Genomic DNA, 21899 nt, shown 5'->3' with positions numbered 1-21899 from the left:
TGAATACAGTAAATAAAACAGATCTTTATTGTATGAGGCGACACAGACTCCTCCGTCACATGGAAATAAAAAGCTGCTGGAGCTCCTCTTCCTCATCAGTTCATTCAGCTCCTGATGCTGACAGGAAGCAGCTCATAAATATCAGAGGGATGGGGGAGGCAGAGGGGGATCATTTACGCTGCACCTGTGTGAAGGGTGAGGGCAGCTGGATGGGCTGCACAGGCTGGAAGGGCTGGAGGGGCTGGAGGGGCTTCTTACGGGAGTCTGGGGAGACCCTCTGGACCGGGGGGGGCAGCAGCTGGTTCCGTTTGATGATCTGCAGGGCCAGCTGGGTGTTTCCTGTGGACACGAACACAGATCAGGTACATCTCTCTGACCTGTCACACCTCACAGGTCAGGCTTAGTGGAGGACGACCAACATTCAGCAGGCTTCAGTGTGGACCAATCAGCATCCAGCAGTGATGTCATCGTTGGTTTGTGAACGTTATGAAGCCTCCAGTTGAGATTCTGTCCGTCAACATCTTGCTAGTTCGGAGCAGTTTGGAGCAGGAAGTGACCATATTTGGACGAGCTGGGGGAGGAGCCAGCGGTGGATCTGACTGATCTGATTGGAAACCTGACGATACTACGTCCCGCCCACCGATAGCTGTAATCTGACTGCATCACAGGCCTGTCAATCAAACAGAAAGGCCCCCCCCCAAAAAAAAAAAAAAAAAAAAAAAAAAAAAAACAGGCCTTTCTGTATCTTCTTTTCTAATGAATGAGGGATTATTTTCAGATGGACCTCCAGAAAACTAATAAGAAGGAGTGACTTTAGCTAACAACACCGAGATAACTGATGGACACATTTTATTCACTTTGGATTTGATGAGAGCAGTTGAATGGGAGTCTATGGAGCCGACCTCTAGTGGCACTCGGTGGTATTCCAGCTTAAGACACTTCTGCATTGGCCTCAATTTTCAGACCCGGAAGCTACGAACACTTTTATAAACAGCGTATTGTGCAGACAGACTGAGGTCTCACCGTTCTGCAGCTCCAGATAGACTCCCAGCAGGATGGCCTCCGGTGGAATCTCCTTGGTGTTCACCATCGATGCAGCCTGATGGAGACGACACAAACCAGAGGGGTGACCTCCAAATGATTCAGCTGTAGCATGTTAGCAGGGTTCAAGTAGCATTGACATTTTCCAAAACATACTAAGCTCAAAACTGAGGGTTCACAACAAACTGTGTCATCACAGTGCTGTACATGGTTCACATGCAATAGCAGCCGTCACTGAACCTACTGATCCACCTGCGTACGTATAATCATTTTGGTGGACACGACTGATCGGGACATTTTTGGAGTGAAAATATGTGAGTGTTAAATTTCCAATGCTCTCACCTGTCCTTCAAATCACCCTGCACCTGTCTCACATCTGTCCACCCATTACTGTTTACATCATTACAGACTAAACACATCAGAAATTCAATGATTTTAAGGAGCTCAAATACGTAATATGAATAACACAAGAAAGAATACCCCATACATATTAAAATGTATGATAGAAACCGAACGTTATATATACAACAGTGTAAAAATGTTGATGCAGTGAGGAGGTTTATAGAGCCACCCGGAGGTTTCCATGGTTACCTGATGCAGGCACTTGCGGGCCTTGTCGTACTCGCTCCTCAGACAGTAAGCGCTGCCCAGGTTGAAGAGCATCATGGCCCGAGCTGAGGTCACACTGCTGGGATAACACAGGGGGGTCTGCTTCCCTGCTGCGTGCGCGCACACACACACACACACACACACACACACACACACACACACACACACACACAATGTTACAGTCAGTTCTCCTTGAGTGAGGGGGTGTGTGTGTGTGTCTGTCTTTGTGTCTTTGTGTGTCTGTGGTTCAGACTCACAGGACTCCACCGGTTCGTCTCCTTTGTCGGATCCTGTTGATGAAAAACAAACAGCTGTTAGTGAACCCGACCAGAGCTCCAGTTCTGCTGAGTCAGGGGAACGGTATCGGACCTTGGTCCTGCTCGCTGGTCAGAACTCCCATCGACACGTCGCTGACGTTCTCCGGGTTGAGGTGACCGATGGCGTCAGAGATCCGGTCCAATGAGATGAGGGCTTCAGCAGCGTACAGGTGACCCAGGAACCTGAACACAGAGGAGGAGACGATCAGCGGGGAGGAAGAGTCTGCTCTTCATCCTCTGAGGAGAGAGGATGAGTCTGTCAGACAGAACCGGGTCCAGAACTTACTTGAGGGATCCGGACACCTTTGTTTGATGCAGCAGTTTCTCAGCATGGTTCAGAGCCATCAGGTTGTCTCCCAGTGCCAACGCCACGTACGCACTGCATGCCAGGATGGAGCACCTGCACACGCAGAGGTCAAAGGTCCACAGGTCGTCTAACGAGGCTGGACGGTGACGAGGAGACGAAGGAGGAGGTTCTTACCTGAGGTTCTCCACCTCCTGCTTCCTGAGAGGAGACGACGGAGCTGCTGACAGGAACTTATCGGCCTCCTGACCTTTCCCACTGAAACACAACCGCAGCACTGATCAGAGCGCCGATCACACAGTGAACCCGCCGACCTGCCAAGTCGCAGCTCGGTGCGATGACACATGCAGGAGTTAGTTTTCATTCGGTGTCTGACCTGCAGGCGTCGCTGTTCTCGCTTCCGCTCTCCATGCTGCCCGACTGGCTGGAGCTCTTGGAGCCGTTCTCCGTCTTGGAGTCCGTCTGCTGGTGTTCGGGCAGCAGCAGCAGAGCGTTCCTCAGGCAGATCGCTGCGAACTCCATGCTGGCGACCGGGATGGCGGCTGATTGGCCCTCACTGCGGAAACACAACGGAACATGGAAATAAGCTTCTCCTCAGACATCAGTGACAACGGAGGGAATGCGTACGAAATGTTTCCGCTTGATTAAATGGTGACGTAAAAGAGACACAAGACAGTGTCACCCACTGCCACTGAGCTCTGCTGCCCCCTGCTGGTCACTACATGTCTGTATCAACGGTCCGGGTGTGTGCAGGTGACCCTCACCTGTAGATGGTGTTCTGTGCTGACTGGGACGCCAGGACAATCTTGCGGTGGTAACCCTGGCCGACTATGGACTGGACGATACCTTTTTTACAGGGTAGACCTTTGGTCTCTTGCTCCGCCCCCTGGTGGCACAAACAGAGCATGACACGAGGTTTTGACTTCATGTGTTTACAGCTGCAGCAGAAGGAACCACAGACTGGACTGAAGACGGAGGGATGAAACACGTCTTTATGGTTTTCCTTCTTCCAGAACAAAATCCCGGTGCTCACAGTTTAAGGAGTAAGGATACCTTTTTAAAAACAGAAACACTTCAACGCACCCCTTTGTTAGCGGAGATGCAGCACTCTGCCAGCCGCAGCCACAGCCGGGGGTTGGAGTGATAAACCTGCACGGCCTCCATCAGACACTCGAACGCTGCCAGAGGCCGGCCGATGTGCAACAGCTGAATGCCACAGTTATACAGCAGCTCGTAGCGCTTGTTGGCCAGCAGGGCACACATGGGAATACCTGTGAACTTTTTAGCTGCAGAGGAGGGAGCGACTGGTTACACATTAAACACACATGTGTTTCAATGAACAGACTCCTGTAGACTTTAAATGCTAACAGCAGGGACGCGGACTGCCTGAGAATGACGTATCACACTAATAGTCGTCGACAAAAGTTAAATAATAAGTTGAAGCCTATACGCACGAATCTACACAGCAAGGGGCACCTCTACAACACGTCTCTGCACAGCGCAGTTTTAACCTGCATTTGTGGACGCAGCGATGAACTGTGTTCACGATGGAAGTGTTCCTGAGCCCATGCAGTGATTTCCACTGCAGAATCATATCTGTTTATAACAAATCTTTTAAATGATATTTTAAACCGTAGATGATGAGATCCACGAATTCTTTGTAATGTCCCGTTGTGGAATGTTATTCTTAGATCGTTGCAGCGTTGGTGCTGCAGACCGAGATGCATCTTTGCTGCGAGGTCGGACTGGAATCTGCTCTCCTCTATGAACAATCAAACTGCGGCGTCCTTTAAAGCCTACAGGAGCTACACGCTGCACTACATCAGTGAATTGTCAGCAGGTGAGTCGCGGCTCCCCGCCACCTACATTGACCGTTGCTGCCGTCTCCCAGCTGTGCGCACGTGTGGTCGTTCTCTTGCAGCGCCTTCTTGAAGTAGAAAATGCCTAGGTTATGTTTCCCCATTGCAAAGTGAATGCAGCCCAGATTGTTCCAGAACATACATCGAACACATTCACCTGAATGAAACAAGTCGAGGGGACGTGAGCAATCAATCAACACGGAAAAAAACAAACAATCATCAAATGTGTCCTGCTGCAAGTGGTGAAAGACGAGTGCGTGATGACGAAGCGCTCACCCGTCTTTATGGGACCGGGGTGCTCGGCGATGTTGGAACTGTTCAGCAGCTTCACTGCTTTCCGGTAGTTTCCTCTCAGATACTCAAAGTTACTCTTCAGGAAGAGTGAGGGCGCAGACTGATGGAGGGAAACAGGAGGCAGAGGTCAGAGGTCAGAGAGAGGCTAACAGTTTGTCGAGCTAACAGGAAATACAAAGACACAGAGGTTCAAAGATGAGGCTGTTTTCCTCAGACGTAGGCGGTTATCTAAGTTATGAAGTCAAACTCTACATGACTAATATTACAATATATTAGCTTCACATCCAACCAAACGTGAACTTCCACAACCTCTGACCTTTCTGTAAACGTCAGCAAATATGTCACGACTCGTGAACTCGAGGCTGATAGATCATTTAAGAGTTGTGACGTGGTGAATACGAGCACGTTTGAATGCAGCATAACATTTAGCATATAAAACCGTGGAGACGACTTTTTGTTGTGCTTTTGTTCAATGACGGTACATTTTTGTTTTCTCTGCGTTTCCCTGAATGTGCTGCAGATGTTGGATGAGACTGGGATGAGACTGGGAGACCAGTAAAGACTTCACGTTTGACTTCTCAAAGTTTCAGACTTGTGAGCACCAGAGCTCAGAGTTACAGAGCTGCACTACGTCTCTTTAAGTGGCCCGAGTGACACTCAGGAGGCAGATGGTGGGCGAGAGGACATGTTGTGATGGAGGGACACTCATCGATGACATGCTGTGTGACGTGTAGCTCCGACAAAGACTCACGTTTCCTGCCGTGTTCATCACTGATTTGATCTCCCGCTTACAGGCCTTAGACGACTTCATCTGGATGTAGGCTCGCACTTTGTACTGGAGGAGAAATGGTAGGAACAAATCAACAGGGAGCAGACTGACAGAGGACCAATGAGCAGACAGAGGACCAATGAGCAGATAGAGAGCTGACAGAGGACCAATGAGCAGACAGAGGATCAATGACAAGACAGAGAGCAGACAGAGGACCAATGAACAGACAGAGAGCAGACAGAGGACCAATGAGCAGATAGAGAGCAGACAGAGGACCAATGAGCAGATAGAGAGCTGACAGAGGACCAATGAGCAGACAGAGGACCAATGAGCAGACAGAGAGCTGACAGAGGACCAATGAGCAGACAGAGGATCAATGACAAGACAGAGGACCAATGAGCAGACAGAGGACCAATGACAAGACAGAGGACCAATGAGCAGACAGAGAGCTGACAGAGGACCAATGAGCAGACAGAGGATCAATGACAAGACAGAGGACCAATGAGCAGACAGAGAGCTGACAGAGGACCAATGAGCAGACAGAGGACCAATGAGCAGACAGAGAGCTGACAGAGGACCAATGAGCAGACAGAGAGCTGACAGAGGACCAATGAGCAGATAGAGAGCTGACAGAGGACCAATGAGCAGACAGAGGACCAATGAGCAGATAGAGAGCAGACAGAGGACCAATGAGCAGACAGAGGACCAATGAGCAGACAGAGAGCAGACAGAGGACCAATGAGCAGACAGAGAGCTGACAGAGGACCAATGAGCAGACAGAGAGCTGACAGAAGACCAATGAGCAGACAGAGCAGACTAACAGGTGTTACCTGGTGCATCTTGGATTTGGCTGCTTCGATCATGGCTGCGAACTCTGCCTTCTGGTTTGGACCTTCTTTGTTTGAGTTCTGAAACGAAGCGCAGCACGGAGCGGAGATTAAACATGTTCAGCGTGTGTTTGTCTCTGGAGGACGGCGGCGTGTGCAGCCTACCTCTCCTTTGCCGTTCTTGCCGCCTCCCTGCACGGAGAGCTTGTCGAGGACGGCTAGCAGGTGGAGCGCCTTCTCCGGCTGGAAGGTGAGCAGGTACAAGTCCACCAGCAGGAAGCAGACCGCCTGAGCAAACTTCTCTTCTAGGACAAATAACAGAGTGACTCCACGGCGGACTGAAGACACACACACACGTACACTCGTCAAACATGCAGACAGGCAACGTCACCTGACTGGAGTATCAACAGGTATATCTGCTGCAGAGGAGCAGGAACATTCAGGACGTACACGAGCAGCAACCAATCAGATTCTTGGTCCCTGCCCAGATCAATTCAGATTCAACAGGTGAAGCCTGAAAAGCTCAAATCTTTCCAAAGATCAGAGAGTCTGTGGTTGCCGCGTGTTTCCTGTTTGTGTATAAATGATCTGATGATCGACGTCAGCTGTCGACAAGAGGAAAGCAGCGCTACGTACCAAACGGCTCCAGGAACTGGTAGAGCTTCTCTCCGATGGAAATGGCCTCGGAGTACTGACGCATGTGATAGTGGATAATGGCCTGGTTGTAGTACAGCAGGCTGTTTTCTACGTCGTCCAAGCCATCCACGTCCTCTGCTGCCGAGTGGACCTGAAAGAGGAGGACAGCTCGCTGGGTTCAGTCCAGGAACGTCCCCAAGTGACAGAACTCAACGGGAGCGTCAGATCCACATGTCAGCTGTTACCTGGTTCTTCATGGCCACCAGAGTCTGCTTCAGGGTCTCCGTGGTGGTCTGACCGCTCTTATAAAAGTCCACCACCGCTCTGTTCATGGCGACCTTGTAGTCGTCCTTGTTGAGGTCCTGCAGCGCCTCCAGGTGCTTCAGAGACTCCTCGTACTTCGCAGCCTGTGAGGACACACGGGTCTGTTTTAATACCGCCGCTGTTCCTGCTCACATTAACATGACATGTTTCACCAATGAAAAAACAGACAGACCTCCGCATGAACACACGAGAGCCGCTTAAAACTTCATCAAAAAAAATCATTGGAGAACACCAACAGCTTTCTAACTGCTTCCAATAAACAGGCAGCAGGAGCTCAAATCCATGAATGTTCAGAGTCATAATCTTTCCACAGACAAACACGATGAATGAAGTTAGGCTGTGGAGGTTTGCAGGAGGATGATGAGGAAGAGGAGAGAACTTACAGAAAACGCCTCATAAGCGCTGGCTGCCACTTCTTTCTCCTGGTCCGTCATCCCGGGAGACGGAGAGCTGTCGTGTTTTGTCTCGTTTTGTTCTGATCAGGAGGAGAAAAAGTCAGAATTCATACACTCGACTCCAAACAGCACGTGAAGTGTAACAAACACACCGTGCGGTACTTCTTTAAGAACACCTTCCTGACGCCGAGTCCGTTGCTCGGCCGGATCGAACCGAGACACCGAGCTCTGGGTCGGGTCGGTAGAACCGCGAGGACACGACGCGTCATTCAAAGCAGGCTGACTGCTGCCGGACGTTAAAAGAACAGAAGCTCGGGATATTTCTCACTCATCACCTGCAGGTAGCTGAATAAAACCAGTTCCCCCCCCCCTCAGGGACCAGACAGATGTTGTGATCAGACAGCTGATCTGCTGCAGAAGATGAGGAGGAGTGCCAGCTGATTGGTGGAATCCAGGTCTGGACCTCTGGACCACCAGATGTCCATCAGGTTGGACATCTGTACCTAATAAACTGGTCACTGACTACACGTGACTGTAGTTGGCGGATCATTAAAACCCTGATGTTTCATACTCTTCAGTTCTGGTTCTGTTTATTGAATAACAACGTACAGATTTGCCTGGTGGTCCCTGCTAGCGTTAGCTGTTAGCCTCCCCGCGGACAGGTGTGTGCATTATTAAAGGTTAATTTCTTCTTCTCGGAGGATGAACGGAGCTTGTGAAGTAAACACTGCCCGACCATAGGTTGTGTCTTCGGTGTGTTTAGCCAGCAGGAGGACAGTTTAGCGTCAACATCCATCCTCACTCAGCTCACGTTACCCCGAGTGTGTTCGAGTCACACCCGGCTGCTTATAACGCGCATCCTCACCTGAGGACCAGCTGATCAGCGTGCCCCCCCCCTCCTTCACATCATCAGTTATCGATCCGACACGTTCATCAGCTCGCTCCACGAGCCGTCTGTACCAGCTACCCAGTTAGCATTAGCTTCGCACTCACCTGTGTTTTCTGACATTTCCGGGGGCTGTTGGAGAGCAGGCCGCACACCTGTGACCGCAGGCAGAATGAGACCAGGTTAACTTCCGTTGTTCGGCGGAACAGACGTGGAAATGAAGAGTAAATATTTAATATCCCGGACTCCGCACTCAGGACGGCTAGCTCAAGTCTGATCCGCTCCAAACAGATTCTTCTTCGATGGCGGTGACAGTTGCAGAGCAGCGGGATATAACGCGGCAGCGCCCCCTGCGGACGGGAGCGGCACCGGAGGACGGCTTCACTCAGGTTAAAAGATCAAACCTCACACTGAGGAACATTTTCACACCTTTATTGTCACTTCTTCAACAATGGAACTTTCTGAAGTTATTCTGACCATAATAATTCTATGCTGTCGGCTCATATGATTTTAGATCATTTAATTAGGGCCTGAGCACCGAGGATCGGTGCGAAAGCCCTATTGTATTTCGTAAAGATGTTGGTTGTTCGTCGTTCTTACGTAAAGTGATTTGCCTTTTTGGAGGCTTTATCATATTCAAAAACTCATGAAAGTGGATAAATTCGTTTTCGTCGATGTGTGTGCCTGTGAGAGGCGGCCATTTTGAGCATCTCGCCATGAAACTACGAGTTGCTTTAAATCTTATGTACATGTACTTATGTACATAGTGCCACTGTGGACACTCCTGGATCTCTCTTACCTGAACGGCATAGTTTGCCCCAAGGAGGAGAAAATTATATTGCCATGTCTGAAGATGAGAGTGACATTGGCATTGTAATAATGGGTACCCTGCCGCCCCCAGCCACACCTGCAATTGTGCCACCAGAAGACCCGTCAGCATCCATACAGCCAGAGCCCAAATCAAATAGTGTGCCACCTCAAAAACTGTCAGCATCCACCCAGCGAGAGTCCCAGTCAAATTGCTGTGCACCTCCATTACAGGAAGAGCCTTCTATTACCTCCCCTGTTCATGCAAGACGTGCCCATGGGACTACAGCAGGCCACCACACAAATCCCTTTAATCTACCACGACCTGCATACAGGCTAGATGATAATGTCAGAGGTGACATTAACATGCCTCAGGCATCTAGCCAACCAGTTTACGCAGCATTTAGTCCATGGGTTTAGCTGACTTTATTTTTGTCACCGGGACGGTGATCTTTCAAAGTAGGGGCAGATGTGGACGGGCAGATACCAGTCGAGCACGAGGAACCAGGGAGGAAGGGAGGAGAGGGTATAAAGGGAGACAGGAAGCTCACCTGGGCCTCTTTCCTGCACACCTGAGCTCAAGCTGAAGCCTGCCTTTGTGGTGATTTTGTCTCCAGGCACCTCCCTGCTTCCAACTGAGGGGAAGGGCTTTGTTTCAGGCCTGGAAGTTCTTTTACCAGACACTCTTATTTTTTCCACCATTTGTTAGGTTTTAGTTTGTTTTAATACAAAATTGTTTGGGCTGTTTTCTCTGTTTCATTTCTTTCCACTATGGCTGTGGTTGGGCTGTCAGGGAGAACAAAATGGTGGCAGTCTTCATGCATGTTTTGTTTGAGTTCCTTTAAATTTCAGCATATTGTAGTGCTGTGAAATAAGTTGTTTTAGCTCCAGTCTCCCTGACAGTGCAGTTTGGACCCACATTCTTTATTTCTTTGGTTGCTAATTTATGATTAATTGGATTTCTTTTGTATTAAACATATTTATTTCAACCCCTTCATCTTTCCCTGTGTTTTAGTTGGATTATCCAGTCAACTGGAGATATGTTTTATTTTTCATAAAGTAATAAAGTTCACATTTTTGCCTACATCAGTCTCAAGTTCCAGTTTATTCTGGCCACCTTGATATTATCATCTGGTCACACAGACCAGAGTTCATGTCAGTATTTTAGATGAAATGTTTTCTGTGGGAAATATTTAAACCTGCTATTTAAACCACCACTCAACGTGATGTGAAGAATGTGTGGTTTGTTCACATTGTGAAAGTGTGCTCACACTGTGTTCACACTGGGAAGTAGAACGTGCATAATGCAGCGTAAAACAGTAACCATCAGTTGCCGGTAACTGGGGGGGGGCTGCTGGGTGCTGACAGAAGGTGGAAGGTAAAGTGTGAAAGTGTGACATTCTCCGTCAGCCTGCAGTCAGAAATTCAGACATGGATAAGTTTAAGACGGTTGTTAACATGGCCAGCATGCAGACCAACCTGGGCTGCACGCTGGTCGCCCTGCTGACGGCGGGAGGAGAACACATCTTCTCCTCAGTGGTGTTCAGCTGTCCCTGCAACGGGCTCAACTTCGTGTACGGCCTGGCGTTCTTGCTGGTGCCGGCCCTGGCGCTGCTGCTGCTGGGTTACGTCGTCAGTAGGAGGACGTGGAAGCTGCTGACGGGTGTGTGGCGGCGCCGGGCCAAGCTGTGCCGCTGTATTAAGGTGGCTGAATTCTGCGTGGTCCTCTTCCAGATCAGCGCCAGCGCGCTGGTGGCACCGTCCAGCTGGATCGCTGTGGCTCTTCTCAACGGGAACTACTTTGAGTGCGCGATGAGCGGGACCAACGTGAGCTTTTACAACAAGCGTGTCTGCGGAGACCAAGAGCCGGGGGTGCAGTGTGAGACTGAGCTGCACAGGATCCCCTGCCCGGTGGGCAGCAAAGTCCCGCAGGCGGTCAAAGAGGACGTCTTGCGCACCCTCAGAGCGCAGTCTCAGGTCGGTACTTTGATCCTCCGGTTCAACTACAGGGGGACTGTAGCCCATTTGTTTTGACAAATAAAATACATTTTCCTTGTACTGTGCTGTGTACTGTTGTTTTTGTGTGATTTCAACTCAGGTTTTCTGTGGAATTGACGAATGATTAAAATTAAATCTACTTAGTTTTTAATGTCATGGTACTAAATTTGTTTATTTAGAATCATTTAAATTTTTGACTTACATTTACTCAAAAGTTTTATTTCACTGTACTAAATGTAGTCTTTTCGATCCATTTGAGTTTTTTTTACTTACCTTTACTCAAATTTGTAAGTACATTTAATAGATTTCACTGGTTTGAAATTTACTCAATATTTTTTAGTGTAAAAATGTTTCACCAAAAACAATTTAGTAAATTGTAGTTTTAGTTTTTTGAGTGCAGGTGCTGCTTCAGAATGTGACCACATCCTGTTTGTGTCTCATTCAGACTGTAATAAACCATTATGTGGTCCTCATCACACTGACCTGTAACAGTCTGCAGGGTTCAAACATCTTTTTGTTTAGTAGTTCCATGTTCCCTGTGACTCTCAGTGTGATCTGACCTGATGATAATCACTCTCTGCTGACCACAGATCCTGGGCTGGATCCTCATCGCCTCCATCATGCTGTCCAATATGCTGCTCAGCTGTTTGGTCCGGTGCTGCTCCCCCATCAGCTACCTGCAGCTGAAGTTCTGGAGGGCGTACGCTCAGGAGGAGAATAGCCTGATGGACTCACATGTCACCAAACACGCCAAAGAGCTGGCCGACAGGAACCTCCAGAGCTTCTTCGACCAAACACCTCCCGGAGACCTGAAAACCCCGTCCAGCCACGACTGGATGAAGATCTCCTCCCTCTACAAGTTCAGCTCCAAGAAGCTCTACTATAGCATGCTGCACCAGTACGTGGAGAACTACGAGGAAACCGACAACGGCAGGATGAAGATGGCTTCAGTCAAGTCCAGTGGGTCAGCTGACAACAACCCTGCTGTTCTGGATTTTGTGGATGGCGGCATGATGACAATGTGAGGAGGAGTTACAGCACAGAAGGACCGTCTGTGTGAGAGGGAAACCTCAAGAACATCACACAGCTCCGCCTTCCCCCCAACACACACACACACACACACACACACACACACACACATACACACACACACACGACATGGGAGGCTGTGGTTCAGACGGTAGAGTGGGTTTCACACTAATCGGAAGGTTGGTGGCTCGATCCCCAGCTCCTCCTGTCCACATGCCTAAGTGTCCTTGAGCAAGACACTGAACCCTAAGTTGCTCCTGATGGTGTTCCATCAGTGTGTGAATGTGCTCCTGATGGCAGCACCTTGCATGGTGATCTGTCTCATTAATGGGTGAATGGGAAAACCATGTTAAAGCACTATACAAGTACAGACCATTTATTCATTTGATTCATCAATATTTTGCTTGCTGTCTTACAAAATGTGAACAGACACCTTTTAGCATATTAAAACTGTGTTCATTAGAAAAGGATTTAATAAATGCCAATATTGTTAATTTACTAATTCATTGCCCAAATGTATTGAACAGGCTCACCATGAAACTGATGCCTTTTAATCCTCATCACTTTCACCCTCATGTGGAGGACATATTCCTCTCATGTTGGACGTTTGTCCAATAATTATTACAGTGTCTCATCCTGGCTGTCAGATCAGGTACTCCTAGTCCCCCACTTGTCTCCTTCTTTTTCTTTGTTCAACTTTACTATTAAACCTTTTTTTTTTTTTTTTTTTTTTTTTTTAAGATGAGAAGGTGACAGGATGAAGAGGAGGTGACCAGATGAAGATGAGGTGACAGGATGAAATATTTTCTGTGAAATATTTAAACCTGCTGAGGTTTATGTCAAAGTGAAACTCCACGTGATGTGAAGAAGTTTGTGTGTTTTTTGCAGTGAGAGTACGTCGGGGGGAGGGCGGAGGGGTGCTGACAGAAGGTGGAAGTGAAAGTGTGACATTCAACCGTCAGCCTGCAGTCAGAAATTCAGACATGGATAAGTTTAAGACGGTTGTTAACATGGCCAGCATGCAGACCAACCTGGGCTGCACGCTGGTCGCCCTGCTGACGGCGGGAGGAGAACACATCTTCTCCTCAGTGGTGTTCAGCTGTCCCTGCAACGGGCTCAACTTCGTGTACGGCCTGGTGTTCCTGCTGGTGCCGGCCCTGGCGCTGCTGCTGCTGGGTTACATCGTCAGTAGGAGGACGTGGAAGCTGCTGACGGGTGTGTGGCGGCGCCGGGCCGAGCTGTGCCGCTGCAGGAGGCTGGCTGCAGCCTGCGTGGTCCTCTTCCAGATCAGCGCCGGCGCGCTGGTGGCACCGTCCAGCTGGATCGCTGTGGCTCTTCTCAACGGGAACTACTTTGAGTGCGCGATGAGCGGGACCAACGTGAGCTTTTATAACAAGCGTGTGTGCGGAGACCAAGAGCCGGGGGTGCAGTGTGAGACTGAGCTGCACAGGATCCCCTGCCTGGTGGGCAGCAAAGTCCCGCAGGCGGTCAGAGAGGACGTCTTGCTCACCCTCAGAGCGCAGTCTCAGGTCGGTACTTTGATCCTCCGGTTCAACTACAGGGGGACTGTAGCCCATTTGTTTTGACAAATAAAATACATTTTCCTTGTACTGTGCTGTGTACTGTTGTTTTTGTGTGATTTCAACTCAGGTTTTCTGTGGAATTGACGAATGATTAAAATTAAATCTACTTAGTTTTTAATGTCATGGTACTAAATTTGTTTATTTAGAATCATTTAAATTTTTGACTTACATTTACTCAAAAGTTTTATTTCACTGTACTAAATGTAGTCTTTTCGATCCATTTGAGTTTTTTTTACTTACCTTTACTCAAATTTGTAAGTACATTTAATAGATTTCACTGGTTTGAAATTTACTCAATATTTTTTAGTGTAAAAATGTTTCACCAAAAACAATTTAGTAAATTGTAGTTTTAGTTTTTTGAGTGCAGGTGCTGCTTCAGAATGTGACCACATCCTGTTTGTGTCTCATTCAGACTGTAATAAACCATTATGTGGTCCTCATCACACTGACCTGTAACAGTCTGCAGGGTTCAAACATCTTTTTGTTTAGTAGTTCCATGTTCCCTGTGACTCTCAGTGTGATCTGACCTGATGATAATCACTCTCTGCTGACCACAGATCCTGGGCTGGATCCTCATCGCCTCCATCATGCTGTCCAATATGCTGCTCAGCTGTTTGGTCCGGTGCTGCTCCCCCATCAGCTACCTGCAGCTGAAGTTCTGGAGGGCGTACGCTCAGGAGGAGAATAGCCTGATGGACTCACATGTCACCAAACACGCCAAAGAGCTGGCCGACAGGAACCTCCAGAGCTTCTTCGACCAAACACCTCCCGGAGACCTGAAAACCCCGTCCAGCCACGACTGGATGAAGATCTCCTCCCTCTACAAGTTCAGCTCCAAGAAGCTCTACTATAGCATGCTGCACCAGTACGTGGAGAACTACGAGGAAACCGACAACGGCAGGATGAAGATGGCTTCAGTCAAGTCCAGTGGGTCAGCTGACAACAACCCTGCTGTTCTGGATTTTGTGGATGGCGGCATGATGACAATGTGAGGAGGAGTTACAGCACAGAAGGACCGTCTGTGTGAGAGGGAAACCTCAAGAACATCACACAGCTCCGCCTTCCCCCCAACACACACACACACACACACACACACACACACACATACACACACACACACGACATGGGAGGCTGTGGTTCAGACGGTAGAGTGGGTTTCACACTAATCGGAAGGTTGGTGGCTCGATCCCCAGCTCCTCCTGTCCACATGCCTAAGTGTCCTTGAGCAAGACACTGAACCCTAAGTTGCTCCTGATGGTGTTCCATCAGTGTGTGAATGTGCTCCTGATGGCAGCACCTTGCATGGTGATCTGTCTCATTAATGGGTGAATGGGAAAACCATGTTAAAGCACTATACAAGTACAGACCATTTATTCATTTGATTCATCAATATTTTGCTTGCTGTCTTACAAAATGTGAACAGACACCTTTTAGCATATTAAAACTGTGTTCATTAGAAAAGGATTTAATAAATGCCAATATTGTTAATTTACTAATTCATTGCCCAAATGTATTGAACAGGCTCACCATGAAACTGATGCCTTTTAATCCTCATCACTTTCACCCTCATGTGGAGGACATATTCCTCTCATGTTGGACGTTTGTCCAATAATTATTACAGTGTCTCATCCTGGCTGTCAGATCAGGTACTCCTAGTCCCCCACTTGTCTCCTTCTTTTTCTTTGTTCAACTTTACTATTAAACCTTTTTTTTTTTTTTTTTTTTTTTTTTTAAGATGAGAAGGTGACAGGATGAAGAGGAGGTGACCAGATGAAGATGAGGTGACAGGATGAAATATTTTCTGTGAAATATTTAAACCTGCTGAGGTTTATGTCAAAGTGAAACTCCACGTGATGTGAAGAAGTTTGTGTGTTTTTTGCAGTGAGAGTACGTCGGGGGGAGGGCGGAGGGGTGCTGACAGAAGGTGGAAGTGAAAGTGTGACATTCAACCGTCAGCCTGCAGTCAGAAATTCAGACATGGATAAGTTTAAGACGGTTGTTAACATGGCCAGCATGCAGACCAACCTGGGCTGCACGCTGGTCGCCCTGCTGACGGCGGGAGGAGAACACATCTTCTCCTCAGTGGTGTTCAGCTGTCCCTGCAACGGGCTCAACTTCGTGTACGGCCTGGTGTTCCTGCTGGTGCCGGCCCTGGCGCTGCTGCTGCTGGGTTACATCGTCAGTAGGAGGACGTGGAAGCTGCTGACGGGTGTGTGGCGGCGCCGGGCCGAGCTGTGCCGCTGCAGGAGGCTGGCTGCAGCCTGCGTGGTCCTCTTCCAGATCAGCGCCGGCGCGCTGGTGGCACCGTCCAGCTGGATCGCTGTGGCTCTTCTCAACGGGAACTACTTTGAGTGCGCAATGAGCGGGACCAACGTGAGCTTTTATAACAAGCGTGTGTGCGGAGACCAAGAGCCTGGGGTGCAGTGTGAGACTGAGCTGCACAGGATCCCCTGCCGGGTGGGCAGCAGCGTCCCGCCGGCGGTCAGAGAAGATGTCCTGCTCACCCTCAGAGCGCAGTCTCAGGTCGGTACTTTAATCCTCTGGTTCAACTACAGGAGGACTCTGTTTTATTAGATTAACATAAAATAAAAAAGTTGTGCCTGTTTTACAAACTGTCTCAAACTTTGCAGCAGGTGCAGCTCCAGAATGTGACCACATCCTGTTTGTGTCTCATTCAGACTGTAATAAACCATTATGTGGTCCTCATCACACTGACCTGTAACAGTCTGCAGGGTTCAAACATCTTTTTGTTTAGTAGTTCCATGTTCCCTGTGACTCTCAGTGTAATCTGACCTGATGATAATCACTCTCTGCTGACCACAGATCCTGGGCTGGATCCTCATCGCCTCCATCATGCTGTCCAATATGCTGCTCAGCTGTTTGGTCCGGTGCTGCTCCCCCATCAGCTACCTGCAGCTGAAGTTCTGGAGGGCGTACGCTCAGGAGGAGAATAGCCTGATGGACTCACATGTCACCAAACACGCCAAAGAGCTGGCCGACAGGAACCTCCAGAGCTTCTTCGACCAAACACCTCCCGGAGACCTGAAAACCCCGTCCAGCCACGACTGGATGAAGATCTCCTCCCTCTACAAGTTCAGCTCCAAGAAGCTCTACTATAGCATGCTGCACCAGTACGTGGAGAACTACGAGGAAACCGACAACGGCAGGATGAAGATGGCTTCAGTCAAGTCCAGTGGGTCAGCTGACAACAACCCTGCTGTTCTGGATTTTGTGGATGGCGGCATGATGACAATATGAGGAGGAGTTACAGCACAGAAGGACCGTCTGTGTGAGAGGGAAACCTCAAGAACATCACACAGCTCCGCCTTCCCACACACACACACACACACACACACACACACACACACACACACACACACACACACACACACACACACACACACACGACATGGGAGGCTGTGGTTCAGATGGTAGAGCGGGTTGGCCACTAATCAGAAGATGAGTGGTTTGATCCCCAGCTCTTTCTGTCCACATACCTAAGTGTCCTTGAGCAAGACACTGAACCCCAAGTTGCTTCTGATGGTGTTCCATCGGTGAGTGAATGTACACCTTGACTGGCAGCTCAGTCTCATGAAAGGGTGAATGGAAAACCGCGTAAAAGCGCTTTGAGACTGTAAGGTGAGGAGGTACAAGTGCAGACCATTTACATGATCTGATGACAGTCTGAAGAATGCAGCAAAACGTTGTATTTAGTTGAAGGTGAACATGTTGATATTGAAGTAGAAAAATAAAATCCAAAGTGCCTTAAGATTCAACCACACTGATCCTGTGTGTGTCTGCTGAATAAACCTTTTTTTTAAGTGAAGATGACAGGATGAAGAGGAGGTGACAGGATGAAGATGAACAGCAGACAGAGAGGAGAGTCGCCTGACATTCACTTGTTTACCATCTGTGGATGTGTTCACAGGATGTGTTTAATCATGTTGGTACACTGAAGAACTCACCACTTCCTTTTTACTGATGTCAGACTGAACAGATGAGAACATTAGTGATGAAACTTGTGTGTCTATGAAACACGTGACAGTACTGCACACACACATTTAGCCTGTCTGTAGTCAGTGTGTGAGGATGATGATGATGAAGAGTGTGATCTGGATGATACACAGCAGCCTCAGGATTTCCTCCTGTGGGACTCCAACAGTAAAAACCACTAAGAGGATGTGAGCACTTCCTCATCCCCTCTCCGTCCTCTGCTCTGATGTGGTCTCCATGGAAACGCCTCAGTAGATCGGTTGTATGCTGCAGGATTTACTTCATGTAGAACTTTCCCTTCTCGGTTTCACGTGTTCCCGCTGCAGGTTTATGACTTGTATCTGAAGAGAAATTTTTTTTTCCATATCAATAAAAGAGAGTCACAGTAAACAGAACCAGCTGCAGAACATGTGTACAGCTGTTTCCTTCTTGTTACCAGTGTGAGATAGTTTTAGGCTGCAGTCAAGATGACATCACAGTCACAAGACACCAGACCGTAATCAGAAAGTGGACCAGCAGGATTTCTGTTGATGCGTGTCTGAATAGAGCTGCAGGATGTAAACAGAGAGGAAGAGTTGTTCGGGCTGGGCTGAACCTCTCTGTTAGGATCAGAGACATATGGAGAGAAGGAGGGGGAATGAGGGAGGGGGTGAGGGAGGGAGTGAGGGAGTGTCAGATTGAGTGCAGGAGGAGCCTGGAGTGAAGACAGGCAGATGAAGGGAGGGGCCCTCTGTCCTCAGCAGACAGGAATGACTGCAGGCTGCAGACACACACTCTCCGTTGTTGTGTTCCGGTTGTGTTTCGTTCCTCCCGGTTGTTCCTGACGGTTCCCGGCCGAAACCATGGACAACTTCCAGACCGTCCTGCGCTTCTTCCTGAACCAGAAGTCCACCATCGGCTACAGCTGCATGGCTCTGCTGACGATCGGCGGGGAGCGGGTTTTCTCCATGGTCTCCTTCCAGTGTCCGTGCAACCACGACCAGAACTTCGCCTACGGGCTGACGTTCCTGCTGGGCCCCGCCGTGGTGCTGCTGGTCCTCGGCCTGTTCTTCAGCAGCCGGCTGTGGCGGCTGTACACCGGCTGCTGCCTCAACCCCATGAAGCTCTGCCCCCGCGGCAACTGCTGCAACTGCCTCCGAGCATTCACGAGTATTTTCACCAGAGCGTGTGTGGCTCCAATCATGTGGCTCTCCGTGGCGCTGCTCAACGGGACCTTCTATGAGTGCTCTGTCAGCGGGCTGGACGACAACCTGGTGGTGGATCTGTTCTGTAAGAACAAGACGCTGAAGTGCCGGGAGGAGCTGGCTCGGGTTCCCTGCGACCGATCCAAACTGTCTGAGGACGAGCGCATGGAGCTGCTGCTGATGTTCAGGGCCCAGTCGCAGGTAGGAAACACACACACCTGCTCTGAGAGAGAACTGACACTCGGCATTACACTCCAACCCTGATGATGTCACAATGATGTCATCAGGCTGCAGAGGTCAAACACCAAAACACAAAGCCTGCATTACAAACGGGAAATGTGGAGGTCAGAGGTCGAGGGTGTTTATGAGGCAGGGAGGGTCTGATGGACAATGAACTCCAGCTGCATTATGGGAAATGTAGGATCCAATGGGAGTTTCTTTGTGTTTAAATTTTAATAAATTTTGCCCGCTCCTGTAACTTTATTAAAAGTACCTAAAAAGACTTAAACACTTAAAGTCAAAAGATAAATTTAAACTTGGGCCACTTTGACGTGAGACTGAATCCCGGGTGCCTCTGCTGTGCGTGTCCTGACTGTCATACATGTGGAAACTGTGCTGCATGTGTTTGGGTCCTGCAGTGATTTAGTTTGCACCTCCACTCAGTGGGACATGTAGTAAAGTTACAGTCTAAAGCCGCCTGTCTGCTGCGTGTTATCCTCCAGCTCTCCCCTTCATCCCGTCCCCTCTCTAAACTCCCATCATGCACCTTGACAGCGTCTCCTGTTCCCGCTGTGTGTCGGCAGATCCTGGGCTGGTGCATCGTTATCCTCGCCGCCGTTGTCGGCCTCCTGGGGACCTGCTGCAAAAACTGTCGCTCCAAGGTCAGCTACCTGCAGCTCACTTTCTGGAAGCGCTACATGCAGAAGGAGAAGGAGCGCTTCGACACCTTCGCTGTGGACTACGCCACCAAGCTGGCCGAGAGGAACCTGCACAGCTTCTTCGAGAACAAGAACCCGGATCCGTTTACTTTCCCCGACCACAAGGCGTGGGAGGAGATCTCCGCTCACTACACCTTCTCCAGGAGCGAGCAGTGCTACAGCACCCTGCAGCGGTACGTGGAGAGGAGCGACCGGGACTTCTCCCTGGAGAAGAGGCCCGTCATGGAGCTGGAGGATGGAATACCGATGATTTAAACTGTTCATCAGCGATTAAGCACGGACGCTGCAGGAAGTGACAGACGGAGAAGACACCGTGACTCTCATCTCTGTTGGTCCTCCACTCTGTCTACTGCATGTGAAAGTCTGACTCAGGAAAAAACGCACACAGCTGCCTTTAAGCACGTTAACCAAAGAAGGAGGTCTGTTCCACGCTGGTGTTTCGACCTCCACACGACCTCTGTAACACTGCATGCATTTAACACCTTCGATTACTAATATTGATAATAAATGTTGTCTAACTTCAAATTTGCAAATTAACTTTTAAACTAAGTTGAAGTTTAAAGAAATGAGCTCAACACCAACTTGAAACGTGTCGTTCTGTTACAGTGTAGTGATTTTAATCAGTAAACCTCTGATAAACAGCATTATGTTTACAGCAACAAACATGCACACGTTGTACACAAGACTTACATGTGAGTATTTCCTTATATACGCTGTAAATTTTATACTTCAGACTGCACTCTCAGACACTCACTGAGTGACAAGTTGATGTTAACATCAAACAAACCTAAAATCAGGACTAACACACTCATCTGTATAAACTAGAATCACCATGTAGAGGTTGTCTGCCTCCTCCAACCATTCAGGGTGGAGTTTCTACATCATCCACCTCTCATGAACAAAATAACCCCTACAATAACTACACAGACGGAACTGGTACAATTTACTTACTGTACGTCATCTACTCTCAAGTCAGGGACAGTTTACACAGAGTTTAGTCCTTTAACTGGTGGAGACAAGTGTTTCCAAGGGAGTTTCCCAGCATGCATGCCTGGGCATGTGTTGCCATAGTAATTAGTTGGCTTCTGATTTTTCTACAAATAGAGAAATGTGACCAATATGTTAGTGAAGTCAATTAGTGAACCTTTTTGAGCTCAAACCTTTCTTTGTTTCCAGCAGCATGTGAAGACATTAAAAGAGTATAAAGAGAGAGTATACAAAAATTGGGAAGATGTGAAAATGTAAATAAGAACAAAATTAAATAAAAATTAACAATTAACAATAAACAAAAATGAAAAAATAGACCAGAGACAACATCAAATGTTGAAACTGAGAAATATTCTTAGTTTTATAAAAAAAAAAAAAAAAAAAAATTGCTCACTTTGAATTTGATGGCAGCAACACGTTTCAATAAAGTTGGGAAAGGGTCATCTTTATTATTGTGCTGCATCACCTCTTCTTTTAACAACACTGTAAATGTTTGGGAACTGAAGAGACCAGTTTCTGGAGTTTTTCCTTTGTCATATTTTTTCATTTCATTATGCTCCAAATGTTTTTCAATGGGTGACAGGTCTGGACTGCAACCTGGATGGTCCTTCTCCTCTTTAGTACAGAGGATGGGGCATCCATCATTTTCAAAAATAATCTAAAATTCGTATTAATCCGACCACAGGACAGTTTTCCACTTCACCTCAGTCCATCTTCAATGATCTCGGTCCAGAGAAGGCGGTGGTGTTTCTGGATCATGTTTCTATCTGGTTTCTTCTTTGGAGAGTTTTAACCTGCATTTGTGGACGCAGCGATGAACTGTGTTCACAGACGATGGTTTTCAGAAGTGTTCCTGAGCCCATGCAGTTATTTCCACTCCAGAATGCAGTGCTGCCTGAGGGCCCAAAGATCACCACCATCCAATATTGGTTTTCAGCCTTGTCTCTTGTGTTCAGAGATTTCTCCAGATTCTCTGAATCTTTTAATGATATTATGAACCGTAGACGATGAAATCCACTAATTCTTTGTAGTTTTACATTGGGGAAGTTTACAAAGACTGGACGGGGTTCAGAACAGAGCAATGAGACTGTGAGAACTACTCCAGTAAACACTCTGTGG

General features: G+C 48.3%; 5 protein-coding genes across 9 annotated transcripts; 4 read left to right on the top strand and 1 right to left on the bottom strand.

The window, feature by feature from the left end:
* Window positions 1–4: 4 nt before the first annotated feature.
* Window positions 5–8551, bottom strand: cnot10 (CCR4-NOT transcription complex, subunit 10). 3 transcript variants are annotated; one of them, XM_069172017.1, is made up of 19 exons: window positions 8369–8551; window positions 7364–7455; window positions 6902–7063; window positions 6657–6807; window positions 6186–6358; window positions 6024–6101; window positions 5176–5259; window positions 4407–4524; window positions 4138–4287; window positions 3355–3557; window positions 3036–3157; window positions 2648–2827; window positions 2449–2529; window positions 2254–2367; window positions 2020–2150; window positions 1908–1940; window positions 1633–1760; window positions 1024–1099; window positions 5–339 (listed from the first exon to the last, which is right to left on the bottom strand). In XM_069172017.1, the coding sequence occupies exons 1-19, from the start codon at window positions 8382–8384 to the stop codon at window positions 170–172; spliced, it is 2262 nt and encodes a 753-aa protein (XP_069028118.1). In that variant the 5' UTR covers window positions 8385–8551; the 3' UTR covers window positions 5–169. The 3 variants fall into 3 exon arrangements, with proteins under 3 accessions (XP_069028118.1, XP_069028119.1, XP_069028120.1); XM_069172018.1 differs by having other exon boundaries at window positions 1633–1757; XM_069172019.1 differs by having other exon boundaries at window positions 6186–6322.
* Window positions 8552–10486: 1935 nt separating this feature from the next.
* LOC138211881 (calcium homeostasis modulator protein 6-like) lies at window positions 10487–12767 on the top strand. Its single transcript, XM_069172047.1, has 2 exons — window positions 10487–11045; window positions 11657–12767. Exons 1-2 carry the CDS (start codon window positions 10500–10502, stop codon window positions 12089–12091), a joined length of 981 nt encoding a protein of 326 aa, XP_069028148.1. The 5' UTR covers window positions 10487–10499; the 3' UTR covers window positions 12092–12767.
* A 66-nt stretch (window positions 12768–12833) lies between these two features.
* On the top strand, window positions 12834–15606 carry LOC138211879 (calcium homeostasis modulator protein 6-like). 2 transcript variants are annotated; one of them, XM_069172044.1, is made up of 5 exons: window positions 12834–12882; window positions 12984–13624; window positions 14236–14666; window positions 15414–15459; window positions 15561–15606. In XM_069172044.1, exons 2-4 carry the CDS (start codon window positions 13079–13081, stop codon window positions 15415–15417), a joined length of 981 nt encoding a protein of 326 aa, XP_069028145.1. In that variant the 5' UTR covers window positions 12834–12882; window positions 12984–13078; the 3' UTR covers window positions 15418–15459; window positions 15561–15606. The 2 variants fall into 2 exon arrangements, with proteins under 2 accessions (XP_069028145.1, XP_069028144.1); XM_069172043.1 differs by having other exon boundaries at window positions 12858–13624.
* Window positions 15607–15646: 40 nt separating this feature from the next.
* Window positions 15647–17454, top strand: LOC138211880 (calcium homeostasis modulator protein 6-like). Its single transcript, XM_069172046.1, has 2 exons — window positions 15647–16201; window positions 16502–17454. The coding sequence occupies exons 1-2, from the start codon at window positions 15656–15658 to the stop codon at window positions 16934–16936; spliced, it is 981 nt and encodes a 326-aa protein (XP_069028147.1). The 5' UTR covers window positions 15647–15655; the 3' UTR covers window positions 16937–17454.
* A 938-nt stretch (window positions 17455–18392) lies between these two features.
* Window positions 18393–21601, top strand: LOC138211836 (calcium homeostasis modulator protein 5-like). 2 transcript variants are annotated; one of them, XM_069171974.1, is made up of 2 exons: window positions 18393–19056; window positions 19659–21601. In XM_069171974.1, exons 1-2 carry the CDS (start codon window positions 18514–18516, stop codon window positions 20046–20048), a joined length of 933 nt encoding a protein of 310 aa, XP_069028075.1. In that variant the 5' UTR covers window positions 18393–18513; the 3' UTR covers window positions 20049–21601. The 2 variants fall into 2 exon arrangements, with proteins under 2 accessions (XP_069028075.1, XP_069028074.1); XM_069171973.1 differs by having other exon boundaries at window positions 19630–21601.
* Window positions 21602–21899: the final 298 nt, after the last annotated feature.

This window comes from Embiotoca jacksoni, unplaced genomic scaffold (assembly GCF_022577435.1).
Source record: "Embiotoca jacksoni isolate LCO1_2020_lvr unplaced genomic scaffold, fEmbJac1.0.p SCAF_50, whole genome shotgun sequence".
Taxonomy (NCBI): domain Eukaryota; kingdom Metazoa; phylum Chordata; class Actinopteri; family Embiotocidae; genus Embiotoca; species Embiotoca jacksoni.
This window is presented reverse-complemented; position numbering and strand designations above follow the sequence as displayed.

Excerpts from the sequence above, each read along its gene's own strand:
- LOC138211881 (XM_069172047.1), top strand. The coding sequence starts at position 10,500 with ATGGATAAGTTTAAGACGGTTGTTAACATGGCCAGCATGCAGACCAAC. Across the intron at positions 11,046-11,656 it reads CCCTCAGAGCGCAGTCTCAG|ATCCTGGGCTGGATCCTCAT; the intron begins GTCGGTACTTTG and ends TGCTGACCACAG.
- LOC138211836 (XM_069171973.1), top strand. The coding sequence starts at position 18,514 with ATGGACAACTTCCAGACCGTCCTGCGCTTCTTCCTGAACCAGAAGTCC. Across the intron at positions 19,057-19,629 it reads TGTTCAGGGCCCAGTCGCAG|CGTCTCCTGTTCCCGCTGTG; the intron begins GTAGGAAACACA and ends GCACCTTGACAG.
- LOC138211879 (XM_069172044.1), top strand. The coding sequence starts at position 13,079 with ATGGATAAGTTTAAGACGGTTGTTAACATGGCCAGCATGCAGACCAAC. Across the intron at positions 13,625-14,235 it reads CCCTCAGAGCGCAGTCTCAG|ATCCTGGGCTGGATCCTCAT; the intron begins GTCGGTACTTTG and ends TGCTGACCACAG.
- LOC138211880 (XM_069172046.1), top strand. The coding sequence starts at position 15,656 with ATGGATAAGTTTAAGACGGTTGTTAACATGGCCAGCATGCAGACCAAC. Across the intron at positions 16,202-16,501 it reads CCCTCAGAGCGCAGTCTCAG|ATCCTGGGCTGGATCCTCAT; the intron begins GTCGGTACTTTA and ends TGCTGACCACAG.
- cnot10 (XM_069172017.1), bottom strand. Across the intron at positions 5,260-6,023 it reads CCAAATCCAAGATGCACCAG|TACAAAGTGCGAGCCTACAT; the intron begins GTAACACCTGTT and ends TTTCTCCTCCAG. Across the intron at positions 2,151-2,253 it reads AAGGTGTCCGGATCCCTCAA|GTTCCTGGGTCACCTGTACG; the intron begins GTAAGTTCTGGA and ends CTCTGTGTTCAG.